The sequence below is a fragment of the Lathamus discolor genome, chromosome 13, assembly GCF_037157495.1.
Source record: "Lathamus discolor isolate bLatDis1 chromosome 13, bLatDis1.hap1, whole genome shotgun sequence".
In the NCBI taxonomy this organism is placed as follows: Eukaryota; Metazoa; Chordata; class Aves; order Psittaciformes; family Psittacidae; genus Lathamus; species Lathamus discolor.
Window position 1 is genome coordinate 10,524,161 of NC_088896.1, and position 17,212 is coordinate 10,541,372.

The following is a 17,212-nucleotide window of genomic DNA, read 5'->3' on the forward strand; positions in this document are numbered from 1 at the left end:
GCCACACTGGGAAACCTGGGATTTTGAGCCCCAAAACCTGGTCTTACTGTTCAAGGATGTCGAAGGAGGTACCAGAGGTGATTTGGACACCAGTTTTGCTTCTGTTTCGCACCATCTATGACTAAAACATACATAAACTATAAACCACATTTATAAACCACACATCACCAGCACCTGGATTCTCCAAACAATTCGTAGTGAAGGGATATGAACCAGGGGAAAACACTGAGGTGTAAGACACTGAAATGCACAAAGAACCTCTGACAGCGGCCTTGCAAGAGCAAAGCCTTGGAGAAGCTGCACCCCTCGAGCTCGCTGCTGTTTGTGGGCAGAGCTCTGGGATTAATTTCCAGCCTGTTGATTCTCTCTTCGTGCAAGCACTGAAACCCAAGCCTCTAATTGTATTTTTACTGGAGAAACCCACCACGGGACACGCATGGGTCGCCTTCCAAGCGCTGCAATCAAAGCACACGCTGGAAACGGAGCCGTGTCTAACACAAAGGCATATTTTGGTGCAACCCCCCTGTTTACAAATGCGGAGAGGAGATGTTTTTTCAGTGGTGCCCTGAAACCGCAGCACGTTTGTCCAATTGCTCTGCAGCAGAATAGTCTCTTAGCAATGAGGGAGCAAGCTGGGAAGAGGAAGAAACAAACCGTACCACGTATATGATTCCAGTTCTACATAGGGTCAGTATTAAAGGTAAAGGTATGGCCAGACCCAGATACAGACAGCAGATCTCTTTGCTCAGCCCTCTGGATACCTCCTAGGAGTAACTCCTTCCTTTAAGATTCTCCCCCAAGCACTTTGCCGGACTCCTCTATTTCACAGCCATGCATAACATGGTGATTTACTTCCTATAAAATGACTGCACAGGGATGCACATGGCATGGCACTACTTATTGACACCAGATGATTAAAGTGATGTTCCTAGGGAATTAACTTCCATGCACTGGGAGACACGAACTCACACAAGGCACCTCGATGGTTCCTGCACATCGCCCTGCATGATTCTGTCTATGACTCCATCCTCTATAGAAAAAAAAGCCTTAAAACAACCAAGCTTTTGTTCTCACCCAATGAAAAACCAAAGGAGCATCCCTCACTCTGTACCTGCATAGAGGGCAGACCAGCAGCAGTCTGTTAGAAGCATTAAAAGCCATAGCCTTTACCCACACAAGGCCTCTGGGTTCACTACAGCCCTCTTCGAAGGCTGCTGACACTGCTGCTCATTTAGCTTATAGCTACTGAGTTTGAACGCTGCCATTTGTAAGGGGTTAGTGAAGGGGTTGTCAGCATTTCCATCGTAAACCTTTCATTTGGGGGATTTATCGCTTGGCTGTAAGGATTTGATCTAGCTGCAGCTTGGCAGGAAGGACCACGTGCGGCACCATACTTCCCTCACACCAGACACAAACAGATCCCTAACGGAGGGGTACAGCCTCCTCCAGACTTCAGTCCTTGCAGATAAAAGGGGCAAAATCCTGCCTAACGCCAGCCTAACGTGAGCTGAGCCCATGGGGCTGGCAGGGACACAGAGGAGTGTGAAAATCAGCCACACCACACGTTTCTTAGCACTCAGGTTTTGGGTTTTTCAGTTTCCAGTTCTTCCAATATTGCTGTAACAAAATACGTATTTAACATAAAGCACGGCTTTAGGAAGGCCTGCCTTTCCTTAGGGGCTTTTCCCAAGATGGAGTCCCTATGTAAGGAAGTGAGTACTCATCTACTACACCCCAGGGTACAGCTGCACTCCTGATCCAAGCAGCATCCCCATCCCTGGGGGATGTCACTGCATCACCTCTTCCCACAGGAAACCTCCATGAGCCCACAGGGGCCGAGGTGATCACCTCAGAAAATAGATTTTGGGAAGCTCACTTTACCTCATCTGCCTGTGAGGGGAAAAGGATACAAAAGGATTAAAAATTCTTTTATTATACAAGGTTACCAGGAGCGTTGGTTAAGCCCAGGCACCACTGCGCTATGCAGAACGTGTGATGCCCTGGGCATCACATTAGCACAAAGGCAAGATGCCCCTCTCCAACAGGTCCTTGGAATCTAAAGCCAATGGGGACAAAACGGACCCTTGATGTGGTACCCACGCCCAGCGCAGTGCAGCCGGTGGAAACTTGGTGTGCACCCAACATCGGCAGTACCGGTGGTACCCAAGCGCATGGCAGGAGAGACGGGACAACGCTTCCTGCACAGTCCGGGATGCACCATCCCATCATAACCACCACCAGCCACGGCCCCAGCGCCTCTGCTTCCCAAGGGCTGCCTTTGCATTGGGCGGATGCCACCGTGCCCAAAACGTGGGGACACGAGGAGGACAGCCGGCAGCTGCACGGTGCCTGGAGCGCACGGCACAGTCTGCGGGCAGGCAGGGGCAGAGGCGGAGAGGAAGGCAGGCAGAGCAGACAGGCGGGGGCACAGGAAGGGAGGCAGGGCAGAGGGAGGCAGGAGGAAGAGGCAGGGAAGCGCGCAGGGAAGCGCCGCGAGGCTGCAGAGACCCCGCTCCCGCACCCTCCTCCGCGTCCCCAGCGCGGAGCCACCGCGGCCCCTCTCCGCTCCCGCGCGACTTCGCGGCAGTCCCCGCGCAGGCTCCGCGGGCGCGCAGCCCCGCACCGCCCCCTGCAGGAAGCCGGAGGAGGGGTTTGGGGGGGGGGGGGGGGGGGGCAGAGACTCCAAGCCCCAGTCTGCAGCGCGGCAGCCGTGGGCACGGCGCCTGCGCTGTACGCAAACCTTCCCCCCCCCCCCCCCCCCCCGCTCCAAGTTTGGAGGTTCGAGCCGCCGGCCCATCATGTAGGTGCCGCGGAGGCTGCCCCACACCGCGCCGGGGGGGGGGAAGCGAGCCCCCCGCGGGCCTCTGCTGCAGGGCGTGCAAGCGCAGCGCGGCCCCCCCGACGTGCACCCCCCCCCCTTTGCGCACCCCCGCTGCAGGGCGCGCTGCAGCAGCGAGGCAGGAGAACTCCAGGTGCACGAAGAGCGAGCGCGGTGCAGTTTGCATCTTTGTGTGCAAAACTAGCTCCAGAGGAGGGGCGAGGCAAAGTCTTTTGTGCTGCCCATCTATCCCCCCCCGCCCCCTGCAAAGCACAAGGGGGGGAAAAAACATGTCTCAGCCCAGAGGTAAGGCTCCTGCTTCTCTTCCTTGCAGCTCTGCAGACGGCCGTGCATGCATTCGCGAGGTGCACGCATGCATGGATGCGTTTTGTGCTCGGGATGCAATTGCAATTTGAAGTTTGAGGCTTCTCCGTGGCTCCCCCCGTTGCATTTCCTGTTGGGCGCGGGTGCGCACACGCACTCACACACACACACACACACACATCCACACAGGCACAGTTCCTGCAGGCTGCGTTCGCCGTTCAGCTGCGCTTTGGCGTTAGTGGAATTCTTCAGCCGGGATCACCGAGTGTGTTTGTGTGTGTGTGTGTGTGTGTGTGTGTGTGCGTGTCCCCCCTCCCGCACCGGTCAGCAAGGAGATAAAAGGGTGTCGAGGAGGAAAACGGGGTTGTGGCCGTGCGTGCGGATTGCGGGCTCGTTTCATTGAGATGAAACTTTGAAACAAGTCCTGGGAGGAGATGAAAGGTGAAACTTGAGTGCGAGTGAGCGAGGAATTAAATATATACCTCTATGTTTCCATGGGAAAGTATTGTTCTTGTGCCAGGACTGAGATCATTTTCCACCGATTCCCCCCCCCCCCCTTTCTCCCCCCCCTTCAATATTTGGTAACTTTTGGTCGGAGGTTTGTAACACCAGATCGCTGAGAGCTGCTTTATTTAGCGTTTGGGGAGGGGACGGCAGTGATTTCTCCTTCTTGCATTGATGGCTTTCTTTTGCCAGCGTGGTGGGCAAGGTTTGAGCTTTGCTTGGGAACTGATCCGGAGTGATTCTGCCTTGTGTCCTGCAAGGAAGGGGTGATGATGGTTGGTGGGAGGGAGGAGGTGGGGAGTTTAATATTGCAAAAATGCAGTGGGAATGCAATAGTCCCTGCAAGAGCCGGCTGGAGATGTTTTTAAGGAGGAGTTGCTCCGGCCATTCATTGTGGAAATAGATGCCCATATGTCAGCAGATGCAGCTTTTGGAGCTTCTTTTAAATGGGTGGATTTGCTGTTGCAGCTTGGCTCTTGCATTCTGCAGCCCTCACGCATATTGGGGAGCAGGGAGGGGGGGGTTGTGAGCCAGTGCATGGCAGAGCAGATCCCAAACTGGGACTGGGGCTGCTTCTGGCTGTTTTGTTTTTAAATCCCAAGCCATCTGTGGAGCCCGTGGCCTTCCTCCACAAGCCTTGCAGGGAGGCCATGGGAAGGAGGTGCTTTCACAGCTCTTGCCACACAGTTTTCCTTTGTAAGAAAAATGTAAAGTTGTTGTATAATTTATTCCTAATTTGGGTTTGCTGCAGTCATCTGTTCCAGCCAAGCAGAGAATTGTTAAAAGTTTCCAATAGAAAGAGCCAGAGAAGTTTGATAATGCAGAATTGAACCGAACGATGCCCGCTGCTGCTTGCAGGAAGGTCCCTGCAAGACCCATAGTAGGGCAGGGGAGCAGCCTCTTCCTGGGGGTCCCTAAAAGCCTCAGGCTGGGATGGCTGCAGCACATGGAGCCAGTGTTGGCAGGGAGCTGAGCTGGTGGCCATGCAGCCCACCCTTCTGGGGTGCCGCTTATCCCATGCACTCGCTTTGTCCATCCTTCTTCATACCAGGAAAATGGGGAAAATGCAAGTAGCCAACCCACAAAACATGATCTCAATGAATGGCATCATTCTTGAATCCGTTTCCCGTCCATCCCGCGCTGTGCAATACGGGTGTCTAAGTCTGAATTCCTTGCACGGATAACTTTTCCAAGTTCAGCTGTTCAGGCGGAGGTTTCGCTCGGGAAGGGGTTTGCAGCAGAGGTATCGCTCTTCAGGATGAATTAAGGGAGGCATAATCTGCATTTCAGGATCAGCTTTCATGTGTTGCACAGGAGGTTCCTCGTCAGCTTTCTAAAATACTGCGTGGAGCTCTAGCCAGCTGCTGGGCTGCGGAGCCCTCTCCCTGCTTTGAATCCCTTCCAAAGTTGTGCTCAGGATTTGCCAGAGATTAATTCTTTTTTTCCTAATGCTGCTTGTCGGGGGAACGTGCAACCAGGATGGTTATTCTCTGATAACACTTGCTCCCTGCAAGGAATCTCACCTAGGTTAGAGGGCAGAACTGCTCCTTGGACCCTACCTGTGCCATGCGGGAAGCGGAGGTGATGTGCTTTGCACGCAACCGTAGCACGGGCTGCAGGAGATAAAACATTCCCTGGGGTTCAGAAGCAACAGCTTCATCCTGGCCCTTTCCATAGCAGATGCCTCCAGCATTGTGCTTGCAGGATGTAGGCATGTTCCCTGCACCCTGATGTCCTGATGCACTCTGTAAGACAAAACAGAGATGAAGTCAGAAAGATACCAACAGGTCCAAATCCCTGCATTTCACTTGTTTCTACCTTTATCCCCTCTTTGAAGTTGCAGAGTGGTATTTTTAGTTGGATGGAGCAATCCACAGCAAATAAGATTTCCCCAGCAGGTCCCTGCAGTTTGTTCCATCAAGTCCCTGCTCTGGACAAGTGGGACTTGATGCTGATGGGAGCTCAGAAGAAGTTGAATCCTTGCCCAAATAGGGCACTTTTTTTGCTGTCGTGACTAATAGGATATTATTCTGGAAGAGGAAAAAGAAATGCGGAAGTCCGTATTAATTACAAGTTAAACAGAGTCTGAGGCTATAAATCTGAACTCTCGTGACAGCAGATGTATTCAAGAGTCTTCCAAATTCATTGTAATTGGGGGAATTATTCACTCACATCAGAGGAGCAACCTGCAAATGTGCAGATTTCTCCACTGAACTAAGGGAAGGGGGAAGCAGTTCCCATTAGACCACTAATTCATAAACAGCGCATTGAAATGAGCTACATTTAGTTTAATATCGCTGTCCATTGATCTCATTCCTTACATCTTACACTTTGTTGTTTCAAACACAGTTTTTTGTGCTCTAGCTGAGAAAGGGACACTGAGATTATGAGAACCACGTCCCACGTGGTGCTGGCTGAACATGTACCCTATGGACTTTGACCAAAGGCCCTGTGCCTATTCTAAATATTACTTTTTATGTGAAATGCTCTTTTTTTTTTTCCAGCTAGAAGCCTCAGTGGAATCAGTGTAAAGCCTAAATGGTAGTTGGGGTTATTTTTGTCTAAATCCTTGGTAGGTGGCAGGTCTTTGCTGGTATAAAATTAACCCGTGAGCAGCGCGAGGCTCTGTTGGTTGTGCAATGAGCAGTTTGCCTTGTCAGCACCACCTCGGCTTCTCACTATTAACTCACTCCCATGACACAGGCACTTGGCACGGGCCAGGCTCTGCCAGAGCAGGGTTAGCAAAGCTGTGGCATGGCCAGTGAGGTGCAAGCCTAGCAAAGCCTGGCCTAGCAGCAAACGGCCAATTTCAGTCCGAGCTGCTTATTTACTTTTAACGTTTTAGGGTTATCTCGTTGAATTACCATTTCACCCTGCTTTGCTTTCTCACTTCCATGGTGGAAGTGCCTGTGTACCTGCTTTGGATTAAGAGGGGGGCAAGCGATTATAAAGAGGTTTAAAAATCTCATGTAATGCCATGCTGGAGGAATTAACCATGAGTTAATCAACCAACTGTTGGGGTAGAAAGTGTTAGGAACGATGTCTGACATAAACCAAATCACTGCTCTGCACAGCAGGGACCAAAACACCCCATCAAGCCCCTCTAGCTGATGCCTTAGCTCCCTCTGCATTGCACTAAGGAGGCATTTGCTTGCAGGTCTCACCCCTTCCACCCCAGGCAGTGACTCTGGGGTTGCAAAAACCAGGGTGCATTTGCAGGGTGCCATGTCCTTGTGTCCCGGCATGGATGGGAAGACACAGGCATTGAAAGCTCAAACCATAGAAGTAATTATAGCAATAAAAGCAGTAAGTTGCAGGGGAAAAGGAGCAAAGAGCTGTTTTCTCCTCCCAGCTGAAGAAAAGTGTAGGTTTCTCATTGCCACACTGAGTGTTGCTTGTTTGCTACTTTAGACACCCAAAAAAATGGAGCTTCCTTTGGGGTGAATTCCCTCCTCTGACACATACACAAGCTGCTAAGGTGAAGCAAATGATACTCAATTAAAACCACAGAAGTAATTTAGGGATGAGACACTTCATTCCTGCAAGAGTATTGGCATTAGTGGAACACAATTACCTTCAAAGTCACATGGTAGATTTGCAAATCCTGTGTTCTGTGGTTGCAGGTATACAAGATGACTAAAAGTGGCCTTTTTTCCCCAAAAACAATACATGCATTTGATGTCACTTGTCCATCTTCTTTTGCTGAAAAGAGCCGTAACAGCACCTATAGAAGCCTCTTGGAAGAGGATTTAAAAACACATCTGACAAAAGCTCAGATCCCTTTTTTAAGTAGGAAACAGAAGGAAAAGAGAGGAGCTTTAATAGCACAGGAATGGGAAGACACTTGCGGCCTTCCCTTGTGATGCACTTGGAGGACCGTAGGGTCTGTTACCCTGATCTGTGTGCACGGTCATGATTCTCAGCCTTTTCCCATGGGGCCCTTGCTATCACCCCATGAACTTGCATTTCAAATGCTCAGCCTGCCCATAGCAGGTCTCCTCCAGCTCCAAAGGCCAAGCTCTGCATCTCCCAGGTCACAGCTTCCCATTGGCAGTGAGTGGCACGAAGAGTTCTGAGTAAGGCAAAGAGGTAAAACCCAGAGGACCTGCATGTCCTTGGCTGTGGCCACTTAATTCTGGGTGACGATGGGTGCATTGTATGAGTTGGCAGCACGGTCACCAGCAGCATCATTATATAGTGTTGAGTCAGTCTCCAGAGGCCGGGTAAATTGCAGGACTGTTGTGTTCATTTTGGACCCGGACAGAGCTATAATTAAAATAATAAATAATTAAATGCTTCATTACCTGTGGAGTTACTTTGCTCCCTTTCCTTGGGGCCTGTCTGGGAAGAGTTGAAGAGATGAGCATTATCAGCTAGAGCAACGTTAGCAGGAAAGCAGATCTAGGACCCTGAAGCGGTGCCACATTAGGTATTATGGTTTGTAGTAGCAAAGCAGGGAAGGCCGTTCAGTGCAATTTCCATATGTACTCGTGCAAAAAGTTCGCCTTTGTCTTCAAAGCCATTGTATTCTGCATGGTGACAAGTGTCAATGCAAAAGAGTCTTTTGCTCAGGGGAAAGAAGTTTGGAGAGGGGAAGCCTGAGACTCTCAATTGCAGGGCTTTCTTTTGCCTCAAAGCCGAAATTGAAGCTATCCTTCCTTTTAAGCTAGGAATTCCACATACCCAGCTAACATTTTAGAGGGTTCATCCCGCTGGGAAAGTCTCTGGGGTGCTAAAGCACTTCCGAATCATCTTTACATTGGAGATGCTGCAGACAGATGCCGAACATCCTTTATGGAAGCTCCAAACAGCCACTTGTGCATCTTGGTCTGCTGGTGCTAGCAAAGGTGAGGCTGACCATCGCTCTGGATTTGCATCCCATCATCAAGTAGGGGCCTGGATTTGTATGGGCATGGTAAAAGCAGCATCTGACTGCATCAGGAGGGTACTTTGGGGTTGGAGCTACTCAGGCTACTGTTCCCTGGAGCTCCTATAGGAGCAATGGCTGTGGCTTGTTTGCATAGAGTTTCAGATTTGTAAGCAAGACTGCAAAGAGAAAGCATGTTTCCCCCCTCTGTTTGAGCAGGAAAACCTCAGTGAGCAAAGCTGATCCAGTTTCTTGCAGTTGCTGTTTTGTTAGCCTACTTAGCTTGCAGTTTTGTAATCGGGGCTAGATTCTCCGATCCCGCACCCAGGCAGATCAAAAACCACTGCAAGAACTGAAGCCCAAACGGCATCCACTTCTCTTGCACTCAGATGAAACCAGTGGAGAAAAAATAAATGCAGCAGAAGTTGCAGATGAGATGCCCAAGATAAGGCAGCAATAGAAAATAAGCACAGGAGTCACCACTTCACTGTGTCCACAGTAAGAGGCCTCTAATGAAGGCTGAATCAGCAGAGACTTGGGAGCTGCTTTTGATGGAGAATCTTTCTTCTACACAGAAATATGTGATTGCACTCAGTGAAACAATGCTTATCAGTGCCAAATGGCCTCAGAGCATCATCTGGCTGCTGGGCTGTGGAAGTCCCAGGCAGCATGCTTTTGTGCTTGTTTTCATCCTGCAGCAGGGTCAGATCCTTATTTGTGTTTTCAGCAGGGCTTATTTGACACTTGAGCAGCGAGTTATAACGTCAAGATTACAGCTTCACTCTCTGTTCTCATTGCTCTTAATGTTTATTGCTGCTCCAGTAATTCAAGGTCAGATACAGAAAATGACTCAAAGAAGTCTTTTGTTGTTCTGACAGCTCTAAGGTAATGGAAGTCCTCATCTGGCAAAGGCAAACCTTTACAGAGCACCAGCATCAAAAAGGGAGAGGGAACATTCTAAAGGCAAGCCCAGCATCGATTACTTTCTTTCCCTGGACTTGCTCCATTCTATCTGCCCTCATCGGCTCCCAGCATCTCCCATTTCCCGTATGCAGGAGTCCCAGTAAGAGCCTGCTGGATTTGCCTGCTCATGCAAGTGCCTGCATGCAGGAGGTGAAGCGTTCACATAACCAGGACACAGGAGAGGAGAAGGTCCTTCTAGATCCAGCTCTATGTGGAGGGTTTGTGCAGCACCAGCTTATTCTCCTGGGGCACTTCTCCAGCGCTGGCAACTGGCACCCATTTAGAAGTATGCTTTCCAGCTTGGATTTCAACACAGCCCTTCTTTTCCTAAGGCTGCTTTAATTGCCTGCAATTAGGGTCTCCAGTGCTGCGAAAGCATGAAGAAATAAAACCAAGTTTGGCTTTGTATGACTGGACTTGATTTCTTGTTTCAAACAGCTGATGCTGTGGCCCTTTAAAAAGGAAGTGGCAGCCTGTGATTGTAGCATTTATGATGCCACTGCCCAGGGATTAAAGCCCAGATATGTGACATTTATTGTAGCTTCATTCAAGGAGTGAAACACCTGTAGCAGCTGAGTACATCTGCCCTTCTTCCAGCCAGATGAAGGGGAAGACAGGGATTTTACATGCTATCATCAAAATGCCAAAACCCCTTTGGGCAAAGCTACATCTTAAGCAGCTTTGTTTAAGCACCGAGCCTCAGCACTCAGCAAGAAATGCCTCAGGAGGAGTACAAGCCACAGCACAGGGCTTTTGGCAGCCCTGATGGGTCCCCGAGGGTGCAGTGGGTCACCCCAGCCCCTGCACAAGGAGGCCAGGATCTGGCCAGCTGGGACTGTGCTGTTAAAGAGATCCGTGCAGGATCATGCCATGCAGGTTTTGGAGCTAGCAATGGAGCAGGCAATGCAGAACAGTTTTCATCCTAAGCTCAAACACCACTGAAGGTTTGGACACAGAGATGGAGCCTTAACCTGCAGCCCCCTTTTGCAGGCTGGCTTCTGCAGACAGAAGGATGCAGATGCTTAATGGAGAAGCTCACTCTCAAGCAGACCTCTGTACTTAACCATCCTAATTAAATGCTTTCAAAAACCACAAGATTGACCTTCACTGCATGCCCACAGATTTTTCTCTCATTTAACAAGCAGAGGGTTGACAGAGTAGCCTATTAACGGAGAAGAAAGGCAATGCTCTAGATACTGTTGTTTTTCAACCTGTTCCAAAGGGTTTTCTGCTTTTTAACTGTAAGAGATGGGAGCCACAGTCCCCTAATAACCAATCGGGAGGAACCAGGCTGGAGACCAGAAGTGCTTGGCTCAAATGGAGCACAAAATCTGGTAATGCAGTGAACAGACTTAAAACTGAGGTTTACTCAGATATCTATGCAGTAAGCCATGATGACAGCCATTATATATACAGGTACTTGTGTAACCAGAGAGCCATTCTATGTGTCAGAGTTGTCCTTTGGGAGACACCCTCTAGAAGAAACATAAAGGCCATTTACATAGGCTCCGACTTCCTGATGTTTCCCAAGGACACCAGTGATTTGCTCATTGCCACTAAAACTTGGAGCATCTCGATGGAAAACCTGGATTCCTGCCAAGGAAGCATCAGTTTTATAGACTAACCAAAAGAGCAGATCAGTGCAGTGCATGAAAGGACATCAGGAAATAGCCCCTGACGGAGCAGCATCTGAACTGGAGGGAGAGCCCAAAATAGTCCCTGGCAGCTGGGGAGGGCAACACAGACGCGGCATTCAGAGATGGCTCATAGGAAGTTGGTGTTTGGAGACAAGAAAGGCTGAATTGGCTGCAGACACCTTTGGGGCAGAAAGGAGGACCTTTGGGTTGCCCATCCGCAGGTTTCTATGCGGTGACAGCAGGGTAACACGCTCCTGCTTGTAGCCACCTAAGCTATTTAGCGCAGCAAGCTCCCACATAGCACGACTTGGGTTTCATTCATGCCATTAAGGCAGCTTCCTTTATAGCCAAGCATGCGATTTATTTTTTCCCTTCTTTTTTTCCTTCCCCTCAAAAACATTTGGTACTTCCCCCGCAAGGAATCAGAAGCTTTATGTCTGATAAGAGGCTGGAACAGCTTCCTGCAATAGGAGAGCATTCCTCCTCTCGCTCTTCCTGCGCAGACCTCAGAACAATGCCAGCGCTTCCAGCGTCAACAAGCATTTACTTTACCTTGTGGCACAGGCATTTAGGGCTCATCCTGTGCAAGCATCTCCCTGGCCAGCACCTCCTGCAACGGGGGGAGGCTCGTTTTCCAGGAGCTTGCTTTAAAAAGGCATTGCTGCAGCTGAAACACAAGGAGCAATCTGGGAGATTGAATCAGAGCCGATGCAGAGCAGCTGTAGCCAAGCAAGGCCCTCATTTGGATGAGTGGGGTCTGAGGAATCTTCTTTTTTCCCCTTCAAAGGGAAGCTAAATAGGGGTTTTATTTTGCTCTGATCTTGAAGCAACTTGTGCACGTGCTAAACTTGGAGCATAGGAGACTTTTTGCAGGCGTCAGTGGGACTGAATGTGCTTGGGGTTTGAGCACACACACAAGAATTTACAAGGTTGGGGATGTATTTTGTCCTGGTTGCTAAGTAGGGTGGACGTGATGCATCTGTGTAGATGATCTATACCACCCTGCTTTTTCTTGGGCTCTTTTGATCCCGTTTCTGCTTATCTGTCCTTGCAACTCAGAAAGCAGCACTGGATTTGTGAGCGTGTGTGTGTATAACTGACACTACAGTCCTGAACCTCGCACAGGGAGTTCTATGGAGGCTTTGACAGAAAGGCTTATAAAGGGGGTTTTGTATGTACAGCTCCTGATTTAGAAGGCTGGGTGGAGGGGTGTAACCTGATGGGGTTTGATCCACGTGGACATGTGCGGATGGAGAACATAGGCGTCTGGTTGTGTAAGGGACACTTTATGGGGAAAAAAGGGTTAAACTTGTTTTCTGCCCCAGCACTGCACCATAATGCATTTATTCAATGCGTTTTCCAAACTACTATAAAATTGCATGATAAAAAGTGGGGAAAGGCTGATTTCCTTCACATCCTCAGTGCTTTATTATATGGCGTACAAGCGATTGTATGCTCCTGGCAGGTGTCTGGAAGGAGAGCTGTAATTCATGCTCTCTGACCTGTGGCTAAAACCTCTTTGAACTTGAAAGAGCTTCCCTTGGACCCCCATGAGCTGCTCAGCATCCTGTGTGCAGGGCTTTGAGCTTTCTCTTAGTGCAAAGATAGAACCTGAAGTGGTTGCAGGACCCAGACTTGATGTTCGTGGTCAGATGGACTCGCTGCTGCTGTAGTGGTGATGGAGCAGCTCCAGCTCTTGCTGCTGGGGGTGTCTTGGAGCTGCTGCTGTTGTTGCTGACAGTGCAAACGGGAGGGTGGTTGTTCCATTGGAGCCTCCTGCCATGCTTCAGCGCTGGGGACCTGGCTTTGGTTTCCCTGCAGTTGCCTTTGGCTTCTCGCTGTGAATAGGATCCCTGTGTGTTTTTAAAGTAGGACCCACACATTTTAGTTGAGACATTGCCAGCAGAGGGAGCAGGAGTTAGTTCCTCCCATCTACACTGCCCAGAGCTGTCAAAATCCCATCTTTAGTAATGTAGGCACAAAAATAAGCTCTTCTATCAAAACAAGAGAGCTGTCTGACGGGGTAGCACAAAGGCAGATCGGGCAAAGTCTTGACTGTGTTGAAAACTCAATTGCAGTATGTGGCTGAACCTTTACCAAAATGCCCCATGACAAGGTGTTAAGCAAGGAAGAGACCTTCCCCTTCCATGCCAGTGCTATGGTGTTCTTCTAATACAGGCAGGGAATTAGAAGGGTGAAGGACGGAGCGTGAGCATCATATCGCTGGGAAGAGATGAGGCGTTGATTTGAAATCCTTCTGAGCGTTATTTGCACCTCCGGAGAGGAAAGTGGTCCTAAAATTAACCTCAGTTGGACACTTCCAGTTGAAAACAAGCGGTTGCCAGCTGCCAAAGAACAGCACAACTTGGGGACTGGAGAGCAGCAATTCAGCCTTGAGGTGTCTCATACAACTCTGACACTGTTTGCGACCCAGAGGTGCTGTTTTCCCCATAGGAGCACAGTGGGTGCCAGACTGTGGGGGTTGATGTAGCCCTCAGAGTCCCCATCAGGGACCTTCTGCAGAGGGTGAGGATATTTGCTAAAGCAATGGCTTGTGGCACGTTCCTCTGTTCGCCTTTGGCTGTAAAAGTTATTGATACCGTATAACTGCGAAATGACCAAATCAATGGGCAGTTTTCTCTCTACGGAACGTAATTTGGTCATTTTGTCCTAAGGTGGCTTTATTCATGAGCAGAAAATTATAAACCCAAGCTTTATATGCAGTGCATCAGCAGTTGTAGATGGCTGATAACGATGGAGTTTAAATGTCCAACATTTACAATATGCTGAGCAAATTAAATCTGTGCTGGGTAAAATGAACCTCCTGCGGCTGCCTGGAGCACAGAAGCGAGACCTCACATTGCCCCGTGGTATCGATTAGATTCTGTTCTGTCCTGCTGTGCGGGTGATGACACCAAGACAGGCACTGGGTGCGATCCTGCTCAGTGAGCAAAAGCTTCTCTGCAGAGAAATGGGGCTGCATTAGCACGTGGGGAACAGTGGTTTGGAGCTAAGGACGAGTAACTGTGCGTCCCTTCCTGGGGATGGTTTGCTGAGCTCCTCAAGGGCGTCCTTCCTGCCCCATCACACCCTCTGGTTTGGGAAAGTCCTGCTTTTCCTGTGTTTAAGCCTCCTGACTCGTTGTGAATGAGCCTCGGCACTGGGAAGTGTTCACAAACCACATATATAAGGCCCTAAGCGACACGAGTAAGTGATGGACTTGGTAGTGCTGGGGTAATGGTAGGACATGATGATCTGAAAGGTCTTTTCCAACCTTGCTGATTCTATGATTCTGTGGAGCTTTGCAAGTGGATGCTGTGGGGCAGCATCTTGGGAAGGTGATGATGAGGGGACACCATCAATTACAGAGGGACATCCACCAGTGCCTGTGTGCAGATTGTCCCTTTTGGTGGGTATGGCTGAAGCCTGCAGCTATTGCAAAGGCGAAGACAACAGTCTGGGCACAGCCTTGATGCACAGGTTTCTGCTCAGCCTGGCACTTGATACAGCCTTAATAGGAACCTGTGCTCACAGTAAGCACGTGCTTAAGTGTAAGTACCATCAAGACATAAGCACCTTCATAGCTGGAGCCGCAGGCCTGGATCTGAGTCTGCAGCGCAGCAGCAGTCAGCACGCGGGTGGGAATGTCACCTTCCTTTTCCAAAGCAATTTGCATTTCTCCAGGCTGGCAGCACATCTGACAGCTCCAAGAGGCCCTGGCTCAGGATGCACGGTGCTGGAGCTGCCTCTCGCCCGCTTTGCTGGATGCATGGACCTGTCACCCCTCGGCATGGGAGCAGATGCAGAGGCTGATCTGGTTTATGAGGGGGAATGAAGCTCTGTGGCTCTTCTTTAAAAGCACTTCGCAGGAATCTGCCGGGGGAAAATCCTGACCACGTTAAAGCAAAATAGAAACTGGAGGGAGACCTTGAGCAAAAAGGCACCCACAGGGTGTCTGATGGAGAGGGGACCTTACTGCCCTAAGAAAGCTGCGTTTTGAGGCTCTGCAGAGCACTGGGGAGGGATGGATGCTCCTTCACTGTGTCATGTTTTCCAGGGAGCAGTGGGTTTAAGAAGTGTAGAAGTGTTTGTAGCTAGGCTGGTGGATTTAAGGCAAATCCTGCAGACAGGGCCCCTGCTTTTATGCTGTATAGAGGAGATTTGCTGCTGCCTGCTAGGTATTTGTATGGGAAGTTGCTCAGCGCCCTGTAGCTGCGTGTGGTCACTCACTGGTGTTTTGAGGTGGAATCTTGCTGGATAAGGGGAAGTAAACCAAAGCAGATGGGAGTAGCGGGAGTGATGCTCAGCAACATCCCTGCTCACACATTGGTCGTTGGAGCTTCATCCCCTTAGCCACAGGGCTGCATCACCCCATGGAAGCACCCACCAGCATGGCACCCTTGGGAGATGTATAAGGGTGCTGCTGCATGCACTGAGGAGCAGAGCCCACCCTATGCAAGGGACAAAGCCAGGGCAGGAAGCGCAAGGCTTGGGTGAAGGGCTGTGATAAGCCTTTCACATCATGGTGCATGAACGTTTGGGAAGCACTTCATCCTTCTGCCTGTGAAGGTGTCCGTCCTCCTGCCTGTCCATCCCCTTGCACTGGCAGGATCCCACCTCCAGCACCTGCACACGCAACATCCCACCTCCAGCACCTGCACAGGCAGCATCCCACCTCCAGCATCACTGCAGGTAATTTTTGGCAGGGAGGAATAGAGATGAAGGTGGCGGCAATGGAAGCAGCCGAGTCCTCCAAATCCTCCTGCACAAAAGCCCTTTTGTTCCCTGGGTGAATTCCAAGAGCTTTTCTCCAGTTTTGGTTCCAGCAAACTCCCACTGCAAGCAGACAGCTTGAAAACAAAGCAGCGACTAAACGCAAAGTCCCCCCGTGAAAACAATCCCCACGAGGGTTGGATTCAAACAGCAATTCCTGTGGATTTCCGAATTTGAGATAAGCAGCAATGAAAACAGGCTCTGGGATGGGGAGGCAGCGGTGCCAGCGGACCTTGGCAGAGGGAAGCCATGGCTTTGATTTGTGATGTGCTGGTGACTGGAGTGACTGCCCCTGTGCTCGTCTGCCCGGAGCTCCACTGCTGTGATTTCTCCTGATAACAGGGGCAAGGGAAAAGCCCCAAATGTCCTCTGTTGCTCCATGGGATCTTTGCCACCACCAGGGCAATGGGAGGATGCAGCAGCCTGAATGCTGAAGGTGCAGGAGCCTGGCGAGGGATGCAACTTGCTCATCAGCAGAAAGCAAAGTCCTTTTTGGCATCACTTGGACACTAATAAGATTTCCCTGAGCCATTAGCGCTGCCTTTGGCTTTCACAGCTTCGCATTGGGCAGCGTGAGTGATATGCAGGATTTGAGGGCGTTGGAGACGGTGTGATGGGAGCAGTGGAAGTGGTTTTTCGCTGTGCGTGATGAGGGAGGTTGAGCACTCCCATGAAGTTAAGTTGATGGGTGGAAAACTAGTTAGGTAAAGCAAGGTGAGGAGAGGGAAGAGGCTTTGGTCCCTGTAGGATTTCTGTCAGACTGTTGCAGATGGAGGCATGTGTCAGCAAGCTGTTGAATTTGCATTTTGTGGTTTTATGCACGTGCTTCCATAGGAGTTCTCTGGAGGTTCCAGTATGTCTGGAGCATCAAGGCACAGACTTGGTGACTCCTTGCAGCTAAAGGGTGCCAGGGATGTCTCACAAGGCTGCTCTCCCATCCTTAGCTTGAACCACCTCCGTGGCTTCAGGCTAATACTCTCAGGTGCCAGGGGGAGCAGGATGGTTGTTGTGAGCCTGTGTTGCCTTGTGTCCCCTGTGCAATGTGGCAGCATTGTGCTGGGCAGAAGGGACATAACACACACAAACAAGGCTTGTGCAACTTCGGAGTTGGGCTCAATGAGATCCTTATGGGTCCTTTCCAACTCCAGATATTCTATGATTCTATAATTAACCTGCATATGGCCATGGACAGGGTTGTTATTGCTGAAACCACAGCATGCACATCCTGGTGCCTGGTCCCTTCTCTCCCCTCTTTATCCCATGGACCACAATGTCCCTGGTGTTGCGGTTGCGGTGAATCAGCAGAGAACTGAACATTTCCATTGC

At 50.1% G+C, this 17,212-nt stretch overlaps 1 protein-coding gene and 1 long non-coding RNA gene across 3 annotated transcripts in view; one reads left to right on the forward strand and one right to left on the reverse strand.

Moving 5' to 3' along the window:
• Positions 1-2,776: 2,776 nt before the first annotated feature.
• MAP2K6 (mitogen-activated protein kinase kinase 6) overlaps positions 2,777-17,212 on the forward strand; it is a 55,777-nt gene continuing 41,341 nt past the window's right edge. For both annotated transcript variants that reach the window (XM_065693832.1, XM_065693833.1), the window contains exon 1: positions 2,777-3,124. In XM_065693832.1, the coding sequence (XP_065549904.1) occupies positions 3,109-3,124 (16 nt within the window). In that variant the 5' untranslated portion in view covers positions 2,777-3,108. The remainder of the gene's footprint in view (positions 3,125-17,212) is intronic.
• Positions 3,740-11,725, reverse strand: LOC136021356 (uncharacterized). The gene is made up of 3 exons (XR_010615741.1): positions 11,666-11,725; positions 5,465-5,676; positions 3,740-5,391 (listed from the first exon to the last, which is right to left on the reverse strand). It is a non-coding gene; the product is annotated as an uncharacterized LOC136021356 (long non-coding RNA).